This window comes from Cryptomeria japonica, chromosome 5 (genome assembly GCF_030272615.1).
Source record: "Cryptomeria japonica chromosome 5, Sugi_1.0, whole genome shotgun sequence".
NCBI lineage: Eukaryota > Viridiplantae > Streptophyta > Pinopsida > Cupressales > Cupressaceae > Cryptomeria > Cryptomeria japonica.
In genome coordinates this window covers 601,077,631-601,097,633 of record NC_081409.1, presented here as the reverse complement: position 1 = coordinate 601,097,633, position 20,003 = coordinate 601,077,631, and the positions used below count along the sequence as shown (strand labels likewise).

Sequence of the window (20,003 nt, the reverse complement as noted above, 5' to 3'; positions counted from 1 at the left end):
CCAATACATATTCTTTTAAAAATAAATACATTTTTCTCTAATAACTTTTTTTAAAAACACTTATGTACAAATGCCTCAATAATCTATGAGTACCAATAATTATGTACAATTTTTAATTGCTAGGTACAAGTGGTGGGCTATTGATACATGTGAAATTTATTAATGAACTTTTAATTATCATTTTTAACATTTTTTTAAATTTAGTAATTAAGAAATTGAGTAAGCAAGGAATGAATGACTGGCTTTTTATTCTATTTTATTCATTGCAGAATTCTTTAACAATCCCATAATCCAAATTTTCTGCTTTGATTGTAAATGTTAAAAAAATGTTCTAGTCTATTTTATTCATTACATTTTGACACAGTTACACATTGCTTTCTTTCAATAAGCAAGTGATGGAGACGCTAATCATAAGTTCACTTCTCAGTCATCACCTTCCAATCTAGATTAATTTCGTATTAATAGGGACCCTAATTTCGAAGAACTAGTTAGGTCTGGAATCGAGAGATTCTATGCTTTCTTGGAAGGGAACATTAAACGGGGATTCCTTCTCATTATGCTCAATTGCCCATGAGCCAATTTACTACTACCTTGCACAGTACCCGTTGTGAACAGATTTAAATAATTTCTCATTAATAAGCTGAATACAAAATTGTGCGGGGTTACTCCCACTAACCAGCTGTTCCACATGGGTCTCTGTCTTTACAAGACAGTTTCAAATAGGACAAGCAGGAAGCTAATAGATAAATAAAATAGGTGGGCAATTAATGGCATTCTGTGAATTGAGAATGGGGAAGAAGTAATGTACCTACATATAAAGATGAATGAGAGGGGAGGCGAGGAAGATGAGCTGTCACTGTTGTTAGAAGGTAGTTTGTCAATCATTAAAGCTGATATTCAAGCAGGTGAGCAATTTCTGGAAAGGTGGCCAGTGGAAGTGGTTGGGGAGGAAAGATCGATTGGGCATCTAGATCCACAGAAAGATTAAATCTTGGCTGGTTTTCCCGTGGGTTTTACTTCCTTATATAGGCTGCATCAGTTGCACAAGTTTTAAGGACTGTGTCAAGTATCATTTCCCAGATCCAGAGTGTATGTAGTTCTGCTATGCTTGTCCGAGGTTTTCCTAGGAGTTAATAAGCCTAGCAGAACACATAATTTTGCTTGTGGATTTTGACATTTTGTATCTGCAAAATGGCTATTGATGTAAGGCAAATTGGGGGAGCTTTCCTTACACTGTCTATGTTTGCAATGCTGGGGAACATGATTAGAAAGGACCACTTCAGTGATAACACTCCTGCTCTTGAGGTAAGGCATTGTTTTATGGAAGGTTTCTTAGCCAGAAAAATTGGAGTGGTTATCTAACAGAGTATACATGTGCCTGTTGTCGTAATTTTTAATAGGTTAGCTCTTCAAATGCATCAAATCCTTTACAAGATGCGCGGTATGCTACAAATAAGCTTCTTGCAAAGGGAAAAGAACCTGAAAATCTGTGGGGATTATCCGCACCAGCATTGAAGCCTTGCTGGGAAGATAAAATTACAGGTGGGTTTATATTTTGAGAGCTTTTGAAGAGAGAGAGAGAGAGAGAGAGCGGGAGAGAGCTGATATAGTGTTTTTGGTGAAACAGAAAGCATGGAGAAGAACAACGGCTTTGTTTCCTTTACATTGTCAAATGGTCCTTCTTATCATCTCTCACAGGTATGCTCTTTTCAGCTGGCTGTCAAAAATTTGAGTTCCCCAACTATTTGCTTGCAGATTCATTGAGGTCACTAGATGTTTCTTTTGCGCTCTTATGAAAGCTTATTGCAATGCCAAACACGGTGTACCTTGCTGTCCATGCTGCCATACGAAACAACTGCATTGGATCTAACAATATTTTGAGCAATTATTCTTATATAGTCTGAAGCCACATCAGCTTTTTGTAATTCACTATTGGTGCACACTGGAATTAAAAGCTTTACACAGTGTTATCCAGATGCGTGATATTATGTGACTATGAAAATCTGAAATCTTTAAAGACCGTTTATACATTCATCTGACATGGAATTACATGTAATAGCCACCCTTTAGAGTAAGTTCAAGCTCCTAAGAATGATAGAGCCCTAGATTTAATAGAATCAGCTAAAGCATTGCATATATCTTAAATCCTGGAACCAACGAGTTAACGAGCTCCATCAAACTTGAATTATGAGCTCCGCTTGCTGATTGATCCAATTACTGCTGAATCATATCCATTTCATCTTTCTCATACAACACATTCAAAATGGGTTGTATAGGAGACTAGGAATTTTAGATGGCCGGTCTCCTGTCCAATATAGATTCCAAATTGTGAAAAGGCTAGCAGTTAGACCCTACCACCTTGCAAAGACGAGTTCCCTCACCTCAATTGAAGTATTTCTGAAGAAAAGAAATAGCAGGGTGAAAACAATGTCGGATGTCCCTTTCAAATCCATCAACAGGTTGGTTTCTGGGTTAAAGATTGTGATCTGCCTCCTAATGCTGCCATTGGGGTTGACACCACATGACTTTTTTATACCCCTGCTCCATCTATAGACTGGCTTGTATCTTTTTGGGTGGTTGGATACTCAGTTCGTGCCTTGGAGTAGATCTCAGGGCCACTTACCATGCCACCAAGTTTTGTATGTTAAATTGCTTTCTACTTATCCCCTTTTTTTTCATAAAATGAAGAACAAAATACCAAATTCGAAGGGGAAAATCTGAAATGTCGATTAATTTGAAATTTTCTCTTTTAGCAAAACATGCTTAATGAAATATTTTATGGAAGCTCTAGCCTTGCTCTTACAAACCTTTTGCCTTCACACTGAGATGAGGACCATTGTAAAGGACAACACTGAGATGATTCCAGGGTTAGCTCTAAGGTGATGATGCATATGTAAATATCATAAACACACCTGAAACACACAAGACTTCGATTCCTGTCCATAGGTTATAAGAAGTGCTACATATTTGTGCAGAAACATCAATTATGGGGGCTCATGCAGTCAACATGAATTAATCAAAATCTATTGTGGAGTCAGAAACATTCACTTTTTTTGCTCACTACCTCTATACCCTCCATTTTCCACAGCAATTTCCTTAAAATAAGGCTCTATGGCTCATATGTCATGCCTAAAAATTTTATTCATCAGATAATCTTCATTCCACAAAAGAAGGGGGTGGGAAGCCATCATAGCTCATATATTGTCATGGTACGACAAAAAAGAGATTTATATTGAGGCAAGGATATCATAGTCTATCCGAACAAGGTCATACTCTTTCCAAATTGGGTTGACATTCATGGGAACTTACTTAATAGTTCTCAAATATATATAATTGGCAGCTATATCCCTGTATAAATGCATAAATTTTGTAACAGGAATTATGCAAAGGATAATCATAAATGAAATATTAGAAAATCACCTTTTAGGACAAGCCACCATCTGTCTTAGGTATTAGCAATTGCCAATGACCAAAGATGCATCTTCAAGGAAGTTGACACCTCCATGATCAATTTGCTCTTTGAAATTACTTAAGTCAGACCTTTTCCAATCCTAATACAGCCAGAGTGGAGGACAACTTATGACAAGGGTTGTGGAGGAGGGTCACCGTGAAGTATTTATACACCTCTGTAATACATATTGGGTGCCCCAAGTGGCCTATGTCCGCCCCTTCATGCTTGTATGTGCTTATGATCTCATTGGCAGTGCTTTTTAGTGTTTTCTTGGTTAATAGGTGGCTTCCAGTAGGCCCTTCAGCCACCATTTGTTTATTGCCTTTCTACAGGGTTTTTTCACTACAATATGGCTTTGTTTTTCCCAATTAATATTGTTATGTGCCATTCAAACACTGATTGAACAACTTTGTGCCAACTTTATATTCTGTTGCCCATTTTTGATCCATAACAAATAAGAGATCAAATCCCAGGATAACCATTAATGATTAAAACATTAGGTCTACTTTAGATGTCAAGAAAATGCAATTGTGCTGATCAAATGTATATTGTTGCTGGGACAAGCAAACGGTGTTCATATGACATCCCTGGAACAGATGCCAGCCGCTTCAGGTGTAAACATAGATTTAGATAAATCTTTTGATCCTTGGCAATTTGTTATCTTGGGATGATCTGTAAATTGCACTTAGCTTTGTGGTGCCTTCATTTTGGATGTTGGATGCTTTGGAATATGGCTTTGGTTTAAGTATCAAGATTTCTTTGTATTGCTTGTATCTACTTAGTCATTTCTGCGATCTTCTATCATCATAACTTCTTATCTGACTTCCTTCACTGACCAGGTTGCAGATGCAGTGGTGGTTGCTAAGTATTTAGGAGCAACCTTGATACTTCCACAGATAAAAGAAAGTTCAGAGGATGAAAACAGGTTAGTGTATTGATTTTAAATCCTACCTAGTACTGGTAGATGGTGATAACTAGTTTTCTTGATGAAAATGCTATCAACAGATTTAAGCAGAAAGATTTTCCATTGAGTGACTTTCTTGGGTGTATATGTGCCCGTTTTGTATTTTAAATTGAACCTTGCAAGCTAAGCCATCTCTGGTAGCTTAATTTTTAACATCTACTGAGGATACTGGCTACCAAACTATGAACCAGATGAAATTTGAGTTCCCAGGTGATTAAGACCTAACATTTCTGAGGACACCATATTGTTAGGATCCTGTTGAAGGTCTGTGTATGCATGTTGCAAATACACATGAGCTTAATGCATGACGTATGGTTTATATACTCAATCCATGAAACATGATCTTGTTATGTTAAGCCCCATATCAGATTTTTCAATCATCTGATTGATTTTACAAGTTTGTGCATGACTATGTAAATATCATATATTTATGCCAAAGAATATGTTGCCTATTTAATTCCCAAAGATTGAAAGCTAGCCAAAGGAGACTGTGCATCAGAACTTTGCCCTCAAGAGTCAAGTCTAACATTCTTTTTCCAGTATTAGTTTCGTGCAGTGTACCAGAGAAGAATCAATGGATTAGTTGTTTAAAAGTTTAGCTGATTCTATTATTAGCAAACCAGGGTTTGGAAAGTAAACATCAACATACTAAAGTAATGTGATTCATATATCACAAAAGGCCTTGAAGGATACCAGTTTTAATTCACATATCTTGGTTATAACATCCTCCGTTAGCATGAAAAAGAAAATTAGTACTGACATCTGATGCGGAACAACTGTTAAGCTGTAAATCAACAATGTAGTTTCAGCTTTTAATATCAAGGTAAGTTATTTGCCCTAGATATGTATGCTTATCAACCAAGAGATCTACATAGACTTTAATCTTTAAGTAATGAAGGATATCAGATTACTGATCTATAATGATGTGTTAGCCTTGACTAGCATATTCGCTTCCCAGAAGAAAATTTTGGTCACCCATTGGTGGTGCTTCTAAAGGGAAGCCTTCACCTACCCTAACTTAATTTTCTTTCAGGATTTGGTCAGTAATATATAATTGAGGCATAGCATTGTGCATCTCTAAAAGCTTGCAACTTCAGGAAAAGCACTGCAAACTGCTATTTGCATAATCCTTTTACTCTGCCATTGCCGCTTTCACTTCCCTTTATTGCTATCATTATCAATAGTTAAGGGTAGATATTGTCAGTTTCATCCTGCTAGCATTTAGTTAATCTTCATCTTGCCTCTTTAAGATAGAATGATAGAATACATGTTAAACTTCCAAGCAGGCCCCAACATGACTGGATATAGCTTGTATGGGTCAAAGTTGCTTGATTTGGCCTAAAGTACTGGAAACAACTGCCCCCTTTTACTGCCGATTGAAAGTTGAGCATTACACATTTGGTTGCCATAAAAAGATTGATATACACAACTCCTGAAAAAACTGAAGCATTTCATGCACAACCTTAAAGAAAGAATTTCAGAAACATTTTTTATGATCTAGTACCAAATGCCTTTGATCCTGATAAATGTTGGTCGCTTGCTGAATTTATGAATCTACTTTGGCATGAGTTATATATCGAAATCATTAAAACAATCACTTACTAAGCTCGTGCCAAATGTCTTTAATCCCTATAAAAGTTGGTCTCTTACGGATTCTATACATGAATGTACTCAGATGTGGGTTATGAATACCGAATTCTTGCAAATAATCACAGCTCTGTGACAATTTTTATTTCCTTGAAGAACCCTAGTTTGTGGTTGTTTAGTATGTTTTCATGAGTTGTTTGTCATTGTAAACACCTAAAAATGACTAATGCATTTTCATCTTGTTATCTCATCATTTTCCCATCTATTCTTCTATCCATAAAAATTATATAATTTTTAATTGTTTAATTGAGCTAATATTTCCCTTTTTCATCTATAATAATTAAATAGTTTTTAATTATTTAACTATTCCAATTTTTTTTATTTTTAATTAAATATAAAATAATTTTAATTATCCCAATTTCTTTTTTATTTTAATTAAATTTATTTTAATTATTTAATAATTCATCATTCCCCCCCAACATTAATGAAATAATTTAAGTACTTAATTAATTCATCTTTTGGTCCACAATAATCAAATAATTTTTTCCTTTTTCAGCTATAATAATAAAAAAATTAATTATCCTAATTTCTTATTATATTAATTAAATTTTTTTTTAAAACTATTTGACTAGCTAACACTTCTTCCAAAATTAAATAAATTTTAAATAATTATTTGAATATCTCATTCTCTTAAAAAATAAATAAAATAAATATTTTATTTATTTCTTTAACCAGACTTACACATTTTATCCCTTTTAATTCTTCCACTCCATCAATCCATGTGCTATTCCGTATCTTAAATTTTCTTATCCATTGATCTTTCTAATTTGTCTCCATTGTAGATCAAATGTTAAGTGAATCATATAAATAAAATCCTCCATTTCACATCTTTTCCTAGCTAGCAAGATCATTATCAAGAGCATTATTACCAAGCAAGAGCATAATCATCTACACAAGCAAGCAAGCTTTCCTATCTATCAAGTATTAAGTATCAAGCTATCATCCTATTTTTGTGCTATCATGGTTATCTTACTTTAAGAGCAACCCACACATCAAGCATTCAAGCAAATATCAAAGAAACAATATAACAATCTAAGATCTTTGCTATGGTATTATAATTTATCATTTGATTTTATGCACAGATTTCAGGATTTATTGAGTGAGTATGGATGTGAATTTGATGCTTCATTGCATTGTTCCATTCTATTTTGATTCACATTTTCATCCTCCACAGTTATTAATGGCTTTTTCTAGGGTTCTAAGTGTGAATGACCTAATTTTGTATTGCAATTTGGGTTGCAAGGCTATCATGAAGAAGTTGAATAGAAGATTGTCTACCATGTTCTGTTTGGTCCTGTGACCTCAGTTTCTCCAGCATTTGATAAAATTGTGGGCTGCTTCATTGTTTATTTGTTTTTCTTTGATGAGGCACCCCTAGTTCTCTTCAGGTAGATTCTCAGTTGTGAATTCCTTGTCAAAATCACTGATGAGATCTTCGATTTCCAAATTGTACGAGGTTTCAATTGATTATAGTATTCTACCATTCTAGGGCATCTCTAGTAAGTGTTATGGCAATTTTTTTAGTTACAGAGTATTGATTGGCAATGTCCATTTTATGTAGATGTTGCCAAATTCCTTTAGAAGGGCGATGCGATCTTGAATACTTTCAAAGTGATACTAGCAGTGACACTTTTTATATCCATGGAAGTTACACACAGTGATAGGGTATCATTTTTTATTGTTTTGGATAATCTATCACTAAGAGGTACAGGGTATGGGGCATGACAAAGCAAGTGGGGACCCTAAACATGTTATTTCTCTGAGTTCTCATTTGAAGCATTTGGTCATTAGTTACTTTTTGCATTTGATGTGCTCAGTCAATCATTTGAAGCATGAAACTGTGCACATCCAAATGAGATTCTTTTGGTAGTGAAATTTTTGGATTTTCTGACTTTGCAGTGGTTAAGTATACAGAGCAGTGTAAAAGTTTGTAAAGATTGTGTAAACTGAGGAATATTGATTTGGGTAAAATTCCCTATTTCTGTAGCCCTTCCTGCCATTCTGGAAGTGTTTATGGCTGTAGTGGTATTGGTCCTGGTAAAAAAGCTATCGTGTAGGCAATAGCATAAGGAGAAGCGATAGGAAAGGAAGACATTAACAATGCAGGGATATTTTCTGTGTGCATGTGAATAGCATTTGACCTTTAGAGAGATTTAGGATTCTTTGCAGTATACTTGGGGGTATTTTTTTATATAACTGATCATTTCAGGAGTGTAACCTTGAGAAATGCAATGGTCGTCATCTTATTGAGTACCATGTGGATCCAACTCAATTTCCTCTAGTATATCACTGTCATAGTACACTTCATCCTCAGGTAAAGTTTGGACATTGACAGGTTTTCCGTACTGTCAATTCCAAAGAGTTTTTGGTAGGACCTAGTTTTAACTTGCTTATTTTGAGCGTCCAATTTTTCTATGGTGTTTCTATGAGTTGTGGCTCCTACCATGATTGCATCTATGTTTGATGTAGGTTAATCTTGAGTGAAAGTAGTCCAAGTTGGGTACTCATCAGCGATACTAAATTCAACATGGTAAACTGTGAGAATGGATGAATAGCTTTTGGGACTCTTGAAGTTAAAAGGTTTGAGATAAAAGATTTGAGTAATATGGTTGAAAATAAGAAAGCAAACCAATCAAAAGGAGGGTTCACATCTGGTTCACCCAAATGTATAAACCTAAGGAATTGCATGGTCAAGTCTCTAAGCTTTAATAAGAGGAGGGGAATATTTTGGCATAGACTCAATAGGCAGTTTGTAATCAATGCAAAGAGATAGAGTGTCCAAAACGTCCAGTAAAGAAAACGAAATAAACTGACTAAATAACATAAAGAATGGCAAAGAGAAACTTAACTGGGGGACTTGTCGCACAGAGATCTCCATCTTTGACTGGAGTAACCACATTGTGAAGTTTAACAGCAATAGGAGACATACAGACGGATATAGAAATCCTTACACATCAGTACTTATTGTTATTTTTATGATCAGAATTAGGTTCAGCAGAAATCAAATAATATTTGAACAATTAACACATCAATATAACCTGGGAAAACCCTCCTACTTGAGGGAGAAAAAACCCAGCAATAATATCTTTTATATATATTGAAATAATTCAATTACATTATGGCCAACACAAAGCCAATAATGAGGCCACTCACAAGGCCAATCTGCAACTATAATAAATTAATAATGGCACCACTTTATAATATATATCGACCTCCTTGATATAAGAATCGAACTGCTATAAGTAAATCTTAACTGCTGAAGTATGAATGGTAAGTGAAGGAGAGCGATCTGAGTGAGTGAATGAATTCGATATCAAAGAATAAAGTTGCCTTATGCATTTATATGTGCATCGTGCCCCTACATATGAGTCATCCTCCTTCACAAGGAGGACGACTCTTCAATTAGAAGAGTGGCTACTCAATTAAAGTCGACCTATAAATAATTCTTGGACGGCGATCATGAAAATTAAGTCCCCCACCGCTAATACTTTAACACTCCCTCTTAGCTAGGGAGATATTTTCTCAGATACTCATGTCATGGAGTCTTTCAACATGACAATCACAATGGCTACACCCATTAGTGAAAAGGGTTTATCACAGAGTCTCTCAACATGATATCATCATGGAGTCACTCAACATGATGTCCATCATGGCTACTCCCATGTGGAAAGAAACATGGGTACAAGTGCCCATCACGGACTCACTTAATGTGATGTCATCATGGAGTCTCTCAACATGATGTCCACCATGGCTACTCCCATGTGGAAAAACACAAGTATAAAGAATTCATCACGAAGTCTCTCAACATGATGTTGTCATGGAGTCTCTCAACATGACATCCACCATGGCTACACCCAGAGGGTGGAAGGAACAACATCTTCGTCTCAAAGATGGACAAGGGCTTTCACCTCAAATTTCTTTGTCTCAGAGAAAAATGCATTAACAAGGGCTTTCACCTCAAATTTCTTTGTCTCAGAGAAAAATGCATTAACAAGGGCTTTCACCTCAAATTTCTCCGTCTTAGAGAAAGATGCATTAAGGCAAGTCACAAAAGATCACTCATGCCGAGTCTCCCTCTCAGCAAGGGCTATATACTCCACAACTCCAAGCTTGTCTCGAAAGTACACAAACTTCACTCTGGAGAGAGGCTTGGTGAGAATGTCAGCCGTCTGTTCATCAGTGCAAATATATCTCAACTGAATAGCTTTCCTGTGTACCATATCTCTAATATAATGGTATTTGATCTCAACATGTTTTGTTTTGTCATGAAACACTGGATTGACAGATAGCTTCACACAACTTTGATTGTCACAGTGAATGACAGTCGGCTCCGCTGACTGTCCAAACAATCTTGCAAGGAGCTTTCGAAGCCACATTGCTTCTCGAGCTGCAACACATGCTGCAATGCACTCAACCTCTACAGTACTAAGTGTTATAGAAGTCTGCTTCCTGCTGCACCAAAAAATCATGGCAGACCCCAAATTGAAGCAACAACTAGATGTGCTCTTTCAGTCAGTCACTCTCCCGGCCCAATCAGAATCAGTGTAACCTTGTAACTTCAAATCTGCACTGGAAGTATATTTCAAACCATATCCTATTGTGCCACACAAGTACCTCAAGATATGTTTTGTTGTAACTAGATGAATGTCTTGGTTCTCACATAAATTGACTGAGAGCACTTACTGTATAACAAATGTCAGCTCTAGTATTGACTAGATACATCAATGAACCAATCAGCTGCCTGTACATGGTAGGATCTACTAAATCTGAACTAGTTGCAGACTCCCTCAACTTCTTCAAATTTGTTTTTTATAGGTGTAGACATGGACTTGCAGTCCATCATTCCAAATCTCTTTAATATCAATGGTGTATTTCCCTTGACTTGGAATAATTTCATTGGGTCTTTGCCATACCTCCAATCCTAGAAAGTAATGCATAAGACCTAGATCCTTCATCTCAAACTCAAAAGCTAACTCCTCCTTACATTTGTCAATGAGATGATCTTCTCCAGTGATAAATAAGTCATCAACATAAAGAACCAATATTATAGCCTCGCCATCAATTACCTTGAAGTAGAGATTTGAATCTACGTCATTCTTGAAGAAGCCCAAGCCCATCAAATATCGATCAATCCTCTCATACCAAGCACGAGGAGCTTGCTTAAAGCCATACAAAGCCTTCTATAGTCTGCAAACATGAGATTCCTTCCCATGAATCACAAAGCCATTAGGTAGCTCAATGTATACTTCTTCTTCAATCACGCCATTAAGAAATGTTGTCTTCATGTCCATTTGATGGAGCTTCCATCCCTTTGCTGCTGCAATGGCAATAATTGTCCTGATGGATGTACAATGAGCAATTGGAGCAAATGTCTCCTCATAATCTATTCCCTCTTTTTGAGAGAATCCTCTAGCTACAAATCTTGCTTTGTACTTCTCAATACTTCCATCAGCTGCATGATTGATCTTGAAAAGCCATTTGGAAGATACAACTGATTTTACTATAGGTCTCGGAACAATGTCCCAAACATCATTTTTGATAATAGATTGATAATCTTCATCCATAGCATCTCTCCATACATGCTGACTTGAAGCTTCCTCAATAGTGGAAGGCTCAGAATCAATGATGTGACTCATCAATGCCACATATCCTGTAAACCTTTGAGGTCTCTTGCTTTCTCTAAGGGTGCCTCGAGGAGCTACATAATTTTCTGCTTCTTGCATAGTTTGTCTAGACCATAGAGGTCTCTTCCGACCTATGACAATGTCTCTCGGACCATCAGTAGGTTCCAAGGGCTCAACTGGATCAATGGTCTCTATCGGATCAGTAGACTCCCTCTGAATCTCAGGAGTATGATCAACGCCCATGTCTTGAAGAGTCTCCTGTTCTTCATTGTCTATCTCCATGTGTGAACCTTTGGATCTTTTGAATGCAACATCTTCTTCAAAAAAGACATCCCTGCTAATCTCTATCTGTTTCTGTCCTGGAATATAAATCCTATAGGCTTTTGAAGATTCATTGTAACCCACAAATATTCCTTTCTTGCCAGATGGTTCTAACTTATTTCTTTTGTCTTTAGGCACACAAATATAAACAGGACAACCAAATTTTCTCAAATGACTAACCTCAGGTCTCACAACTGTAAATGCTTCTTCGGGAGTCATATTTTCCAATATTCGATGAAGGCTTCAATTCTGAACATACACTGCATTTCTAGATGCTTTTGCCCAAAGGAAGGTTTGTAGATCTTGATCATGGATCATGGCTTTGGCTGGCTCAACTATAGATCTATTCTTCCTTTCTGCAACCCCGTTTTGTTGAGGATTGTAAGGAACACAAAACTCCCTCTTAATCCCCGCCTCAATACAAAAGTTACGAAAGCCTCCAGAGGTGTATTCTCCTTCGTTAGCAGATCTCAAAACCTTGATCCTTTTCCCGGACAAATTTTCTACTCGTGCCTTGAATTCTTTGAATTTTTCAATCACTTCTTCAAATTCTTTTTTGATTTCAAGAAATAAATCCAAGTCTTTCTAGAGTAGTTGTCAATGAAAATTACATAATACCAAAAACCACTCAAGGATGCCACAGACATTGGTCCACACAAATTAGAATGAACAAGATCTAAAATGCATTTTGATCTACTTTCACTACTATGGAAAGGACCTTTAGAATTCTTACCCATCGCGCATCCTTTACAAAATACCATCATGCTCCTCACTAAGTTTCGGAAGGCCTCTAACCATCTTCTGCATGGATGGAAGAGCTTTGGAGTGAAGATGAGCAAGTCTCCTATGCCATAGCTCACTTGAATTGGAAGAATCATGTAGTAATGCTTGAATTGGGCTGGTGGAAGGTTTATAAAGACTCTCTTGGCGAACACCAATCACCTTAGCTGTTTTTCGCTAGGCAAGAACTCTCCCTTCTGAAAATGCAACTTGATATCCTTTATCCTCTAAAGCTGAAATTGATATAAGGCTCCTCTTGATGCCTGGTACGAACAAGACATCACTCAAGTGAAGAGGAAAGCCTGAATCTAGGTGAAGAGAGGTGGTTCCTGCACTTTTCACAGAATAGCAAGCATCATCTCCGATTATGACTTGAAGGTTGGTTTTTCTTTCCACCAAATCTGAAAGATGCTCTCTATATCTTGTAATATGTCAAGAAGCGCCACTATCAATCAACCATGTGTTGCTATCAATTGGAACATTGCTTGATAGGGCCTAAATGAATAGAAACCCTTCTTTGTTGTCTCTAGATTCCCTTTGAGGAGATACTTCACCAACATCCACCATAGAAGCATGTTGCTTTGGTCTTGTAGGGCAATCTTGAGCATAGTGACCATACTTGTCACATCTGAAGCATTGAATTTGAGAGAGATTTCTCTTCTTCTTTGAATGAGGAGCAGCATCTGATTTCTTGTCTCTATTCCTCTTGAAATTTCCTTTTCTCCCTTCTCTTCCTTTCTTCTTTGAAGTTTGAGCAGCAAGTACATGAGTGTCTTCATTGTGGGAGCTTCGACCAATCCCTCTTGCAGCCAATCGGGATTCTTCTTGAATACAATCAGCCCTAAGGCAATCAAACTTTGGTATCTTAGATCTTCCACTAATACCTTGGATAAAGGGTTCCCAAGATTGAGGAAGACCATTGAAAGCCAACATCACTAAGTCTCTGTCTTCAACTATATCTCCAATAGCATATAGTTGGTCCTTCAATTCAGTGATCTTCATGAAGAAGGAGGTGACTGAATCTCCTTTAGCCATCTTGATTTGATGTAGTTGTTGCCTTAGTGCAAGAGCTCTACTGGTATTATTGATCTCATATAATCCCTCCAAAGACTTGAACATCTCTCCAGCCGTTTTCAACTTGGATATAATAGGCACAAGGTGATCCTTTACGGAATCAATCAAGATCTTCTTGGCCTTTGTGCCATTCTTTCTCCATTGAATTTTCTCATTCTCATCATCAGGTTTGGGCACTTCCTTCTCCACAAATTCGAGAATATCATTCTCTTCTAGTGCAATTAGAACTCTAAACTTCCAAGAGGTGAAGTTAGAGGCACCATCAAATCTATCTTCGACCTTGAGTCCATTGACCATTTTTGATGCTAGGATAGACACACTTTTAAGAATGAGAAGAACAAATGAGAGTTGATGCTCAATCAATTCTAATCACAATCTTTCTTAAACCCGCTCTGGTACCATGTTATTTTTATGATCAGAATTAGGTTAAGCAGAACTCAAATAATATTTGAACAATTAACACAGCAATATACCCTGGAAAAACCCTCCTACTTGAGGGAGAAAAAACCCAGCAACAATATCTCTTATATATATTGAAATAATTCAATTACAATATGGCCAACACAAAGCCAATTATGAGGCCACTCACAAGGCCAATCTGCAACTATAATCTAAGTTACCGGATTCTTCTAGTTTAGCTCGGGTCCTGGTACTGGTACTGTTCGGGTTCTTCCTAGGTACGGCTTGGGTTCTTCTTAGGTACCTGGGTTCTCTATGGGTCCTTTTGTGAAGAATCCACAGAGAATCCAGGCATCCAGGAAGTACCAAGGGCCGTACCCAAGCATAGTTTCATAAACTAAAACCTCAGTTTCGCTCCCATAACTTTGTGACAGCATTTTTTATCAGAATATGCCAGCAAGCAAGCAATTAAATATCATTTCAGTTGCATTTGCGAACTATACATATGAACACAAGGTTACTAAACTTTATATCAGTAATACTGAGATTGATTTCAGTTGATTTACATTATGCATACGTAGCAGCTGTTTGCTTATGTTTTGTGAAATCACTTTCCTTGTGTTGTTAATGATTTGGCATTTTGTCAAATGTTTGAAAAATGAAATCGAACCAGCTTCTGCACTTGACACAGCTAGTGGTAGTGGCAATCCAATTGATTGTGGTTCAAATGAAATTGAACCAAATGTTGATATTGACCTTGACTCTTCTGATGAAGAACATGAATTTTAAAATCAATTATAATTTGAATTTTCATTGTGTAACGACATTTTGAAACTTGAGTATCTTCATTTTTGCAAATTATGAATGAGGTATCAAAATATTCTATTCTTTGATATTTATTGGCAATTATGGATTTATGAGTATCACTCTTCTTGTAGTTATACAATGATATAGTCTATAATGTTTGAACATGTATGTATGTATGTACGGACGTACCCATACCCGTATCTGTACCCAGGGAACAATTCTTTTTGCCGTACCCGCGAATCCGTACCTGTATCTGTATCCATACCTGTACCCGAATCGGTAACTTAGACTATAATAATGGCACCACTTTATAATATATATCGACCTCTTTGATATAAGAATCGAACTGCTATAAGTAAATCTGAACTGCTGAAGTATGAATGATAAGTGAAGGAGAGCGATCTGAGTGAGTGAATGAATTCGATATCAAAGAATGAAGTTGCCATATGCATTTATATGTGCATCGTGCCCCTACATATGAGTGGACGACTGTTCAATTAGAAGAGTGGCGACTCAATTAAAGTCGGCCTATAAATAATTCTTGGTCGGCGATCATAAAAATTAAGTCTCACGCTGCTAATACTTCAACACTTATTGATGCCTAAGATTGTTGTGATTGACAGTGTTCATTTAAATTTTATTCCATCATTAGCACATGATGAGATTCCTTTGGTGAAGTCTCTATTTGTCCTCCCAAGATGAACTTGTGAGCCATTGTGAAGACTTGCTGTAAATGTGCTAGAGGATGCAAATTGTTTATTATTTTCAGATGTCGATTGCTAGATCTAATTCCAAGGTGACCAATGTATTTGACTGTGATTGAGGTAATCTGTGTACTCTAGAGAAAATCAGCGAAGGGGCATTTTGGGCATTTTCACCCAGAGTTGAATTAGTTGCATTTTTCAACCTTGGTTGAAAAATGCTCCAGAGGCACACTAAAATGAATGAAAGGAGGATTAGGGAGGCTAAGTGATTAATGAAAGGTAAGCATGAGATGATAAAGTTTTTCAAATGTCAAAGGAGGTTTATAAGGACACATTAAGAGCACCTACTCGATTACAGCAACATTTTACTCTAGTTGAGTCCACCTTGATCCCATGATATTTTAATGAATGGGAAATGCTGTGGGCCACCATGTCACTTGACCTAAAAGTGTTAATAGTCCATTTTCTATGTATAATAATTTCTCTACAGTTTCATTAAAGCACTGGGTACCCTTCATAACAAAGATGAATTCTATAATGATCACTTTTATTACTTATTTGGTCTCTCAGATGCCTCTAAAATTAACCAGTCTAATAGATGCCCTAATGCTAAGTGATTGGTACATATAAAAAATGGAGAAAGAATTGATAAGAGATCACTTTAGAACTGGTAATATATTAGTCTTGGGGATGCCTCTAAAATCAACCAGCCTAGTAGATGCCCTAATGGTAGGTTATTGCTACACATAAGATGGGGAAAGTATTGAGAAAGGGGCATGTACTACCAAGTTTTTTTGAGTTTTTCCTACTAGATTGTGTGACATTTGTTTGAGAGAGAATAAGATGCTGGGGCAATTCATCTTTTGTTTCTTCCAGTTTTGACAGTAGTAATCATGCTTGAATCTTTTGCATAAGCTTTTGTGGCTGAATATGAGAGTAGACAAAGCATATAAATTGCCTGTGAACTGCACTAATTATCACCTTATCCCATTAAATTCACTCCAGATGAATATAATCACTAATTAGTGTAGCTAAGGTATCGATGAAATAGAATAGTGTACATGTCCTTTTAAATCTTTATGTATTGTCAAAACAGACCAGCTATAAATGAGATAGCTATGACAGATTTTTTACTGCCTTTTGTAATCTGTGCATAGAGGGTTGCACTGTAAGTGATTTCAAAATTATACTAACAATGAATATCTTTGTATGTTGGACTCAAGATCTCTAGTTTCATGTAAACTGTTATTCTTTGCTTTTATGCAATTAACCTGATCAGCATTTATGTGCACTTATCTTGAACAGTAAATTTGAGCAAATTTATGATGCTGATAAGTTTATCGACAGTCTCAGTGGTGTGGTTAAAGTGGCAAGGCAATTACCTAATAATAAGATAGCCAGAAAAACTGTTATTGTGAGGATTCCACACAGGGTCACCGAACAATATATTTCAGAAAATGTTGAACCATTATTTAGAAAGAAACGCAGCATCATGCTCAGTATTGTCTTTCCATCAATAGATATGAAAATCAAGCAAGGGTCAAACTCTGAAATGGAATCTATCCGCTGCCTTGGCATGTATGGCGCACTAGAATTTCGCCCAGAGATTCGGATGGTGGGAGATAAAATGCTAAAGAAATTACGTGATGCAGAAGATGGATCGTCTAGGCATTTTGTTGCAGTAGATTTAAGAATGGACATTTTGCTCCACAGGGGCTGTGAAAATGCTGATGGGAGTCTCAAATCGGGAACCAAAAAATGTTTTGGAGCACAAGATGTTGGCATTTTTTTGAGAAAAATTGGGTTCCAAGAAGACACCCCGCTCTATTTGACAGAGTCAACATGGCATGAAAACCTCAATTCTCTTAAAGATATATTTCCAAATGTCTATACCAAGGTATTTATTTATTTTCTGGCCTTGATATTTTTGATCTGTTTTATTTGAATCATGCCAACTCATCATTTGTATGCGTTCATAATGTATAGATGGAAGAATTCCATTATCTAACTACGTTGATCTTCTATTTTGACAGGAAACTAGTATGCCTTCTGATGAAAAGATGAAGCTTTTTCATTCAGGAAAAACAGAATTTGAAAGAGCGCTTGATTTTTACATTTGTTCACAAAGTGACGTCTTTGTGCCTGCAATTTCTGGTATGTTTTATGCAAATGTTGCTGGACAGAGGATAGCAGCAGGGCGAACACAAATACTTGTACCCACAACCAGACAAAGTTCTACTGATATGTTGTCAGATTCCATTTCACGTTATATAATTGACAAAAATCATATAGCCTATTCATGCTTCTGCTAAGATTTGTCATTTAAATAGCCATTAAATTTTGAAGGACTAGCCAGAGCCAGAATGCCAAAACAGAAAACCACCAATTTGGGCTGCTTCTAGCGATAAGAAGATTGAGAATTTACCTCCTGCATTTCAGGACTTATCCTAGAAATTATTTTTTTTAATGTCAAATATGGATTTCCAAGAAAAGAAAGCTTGGTGGGTGTGACCATGCAGTAGAAATTGTAAGTTACCAATTGCTGATTGCAATATTTTTTCATTTAATAAATAGTGTTCTCGAGTTTCATCCAAATTGTTCCTTGGGACATTTTTATTTGTTCAGATAATTTTGAGACGAGTGCTTCCTTTAATTTGATGATATGACAAATTTGATTCATATAACCTGTTGTTTGCTGAAATGTTTTTAATAGTTTGAAGCTGGAATTTTATTGAGAAAAATGGCTTGAGTTAAAATAGTGGAGGTTATCCTTTGCACTGGATAGAACATTTCAAGGGACAAATTTCATTTAGCATACCCCATGGCAGTAATACAGTTAACAGTACATGGTGCATGATTCCTTGACCAATAATTTAAAATCAGCAACATATAACTCTTTTACTATAGCCAATTATTGGAAAGATAAAATAAACATTCCCTAAACTCAATCAAGGTTAATCCAATAAGATGCAAACATGTAGGCATAAATAATCTAGATTAAATGATCGACAGCTATAGGCAATGTGTATTTTGAAATAGTAAATGCTCAGCTGTATATTTAAGTAATTGTGATAAAATAAAGATATTTGCTGTGTGTTTGAAGGAGAAGAATAATTATGTCAATACGTTGAATTCTAGATACCTCATACTATAAACAAGATATGACGCTCTATTGCTTGCCCGGGGATTTGGATATTTGGTTTGCATTGTGTGGGGTCAAGTTTGCTTACCAGGGTTGGTTTCGCTTCCGTGGGAATTATCTAGTATTTTGCACCTTTTTGCCAGTCGAGTTGCTTGTTTTGCCTCTACTTCTGTCTTTTCTAATATTTGAATTGACAGTATTTAAAAATGTCAGTAGAGAATTGCTGATATATCATAAGGGGACACGTCTCCTAGATCAAACCTTGGACAAAATATGTGAATAATTGAAGACAAGATTTCAACCATCTAAATGTTCTAGAAAGGATGTGAAGATCTAGATATGTTATATTTCACCAAATTGAAGTGCTCTTACTTGTAACACAACTGATATTCAGATGAGATGCTCGGAATGGAATAGATATGAAATGAAGGCCTTTAAATACAATTATATATATTATCAAATTACACAAAGTGTGTTTAGTTGGCCTTTGGTAGGAAATGAATGGCTGTGAGGCGTCCCAGGGTTAAGTCCGTGGTCATGGGACCAACCTTGCGTTTGTAAAAATGACTCGACATGAAAACAATTATATCTAAGTGGATGTTGAACGTACATGGATATGTTCGTGGACCAATATAATTAATGTGTAGCTTAGGTGAATACATTGGAACGTGTGCACATAGGAGTGGTGTAGAGATGGAATGTATAGGAATGTGTGTAGGTAGGTGGGCAATGGTATGTAGAAACGAGACAACATTGTACGAGATTGTGCTGCTTGTTGATTTGTAAAGATATCAAACCATTCTTTCAAAATGGGTACTATACAAGGAGGAAATGACATGGATATGGAAATCTCAACATTATATTTACCCCCACTTTGAGGTGCATGTGAATGTAGGCATGGTTTATTATCTTAAAATAAAGATATCACAAACAGTCATGTAAAGTATCTAAAAATTAAAGGATATTATGAGGGTTCATGTAAAGTATCTAAAAATTAAAGGATATTATGAGGGTTCTGTTGGCAAGAAACATTGTTTTGGTGAAGATTGGTGCATGATTAATGCTTAGGGGTTGTCATTGATGTCAACTC

General features: G+C 36.3%; 1 protein-coding gene across 1 annotated transcript; it reads left to right on the top strand.

The window, feature by feature from the left end:
- Nucleotides 1-522: 522 nt before the first annotated feature.
- On the top strand, nt 523-18,366 carry LOC131068745 (protein MANNAN SYNTHESIS-RELATED 1). Its single transcript, XM_058003995.2, has 6 exons — nt 523-1,305; nt 1,401-1,542; nt 1,628-1,698; nt 4,291-4,376; nt 17,077-17,668; nt 17,805-18,366. The coding sequence occupies exons 1-6, from the start codon at nt 1,192-1,194 to the stop codon at nt 18,081-18,083; spliced, it is 1,284 nt and encodes a 427-aa protein (XP_057859978.1). The 5' UTR covers nt 523-1,191; the 3' UTR covers nt 18,084-18,366.
- Nucleotides 18,367-20,003: the final 1,637 nt, after the last annotated feature.

What these genes read in the sequence shown, in the direction of transcription:
- LOC131068745 (XM_058003995.2), top strand. Translation starts at nt 1,192, where the DNA reads ATGGCTATTGATGTAAGGCAAATTGGGGGAGCTTTCCTTACACTGTCT. An exon ending in AGTTCAGAGGATGAAAACAG is followed by an intron (nt 4,377 to 17,076) that starts GTTAGTGTATTG and finishes TATCTTGAACAG; the next exon opens with TAAATTTGAGCAAATTTATG. An exon ending in TTCCAAATGTCTATACCAAG is followed by an intron (nt 17,669 to 17,804) that starts GTATTTATTTAT and finishes CTATTTTGACAG; the next exon opens with GAAACTAGTATGCCTTCTGA.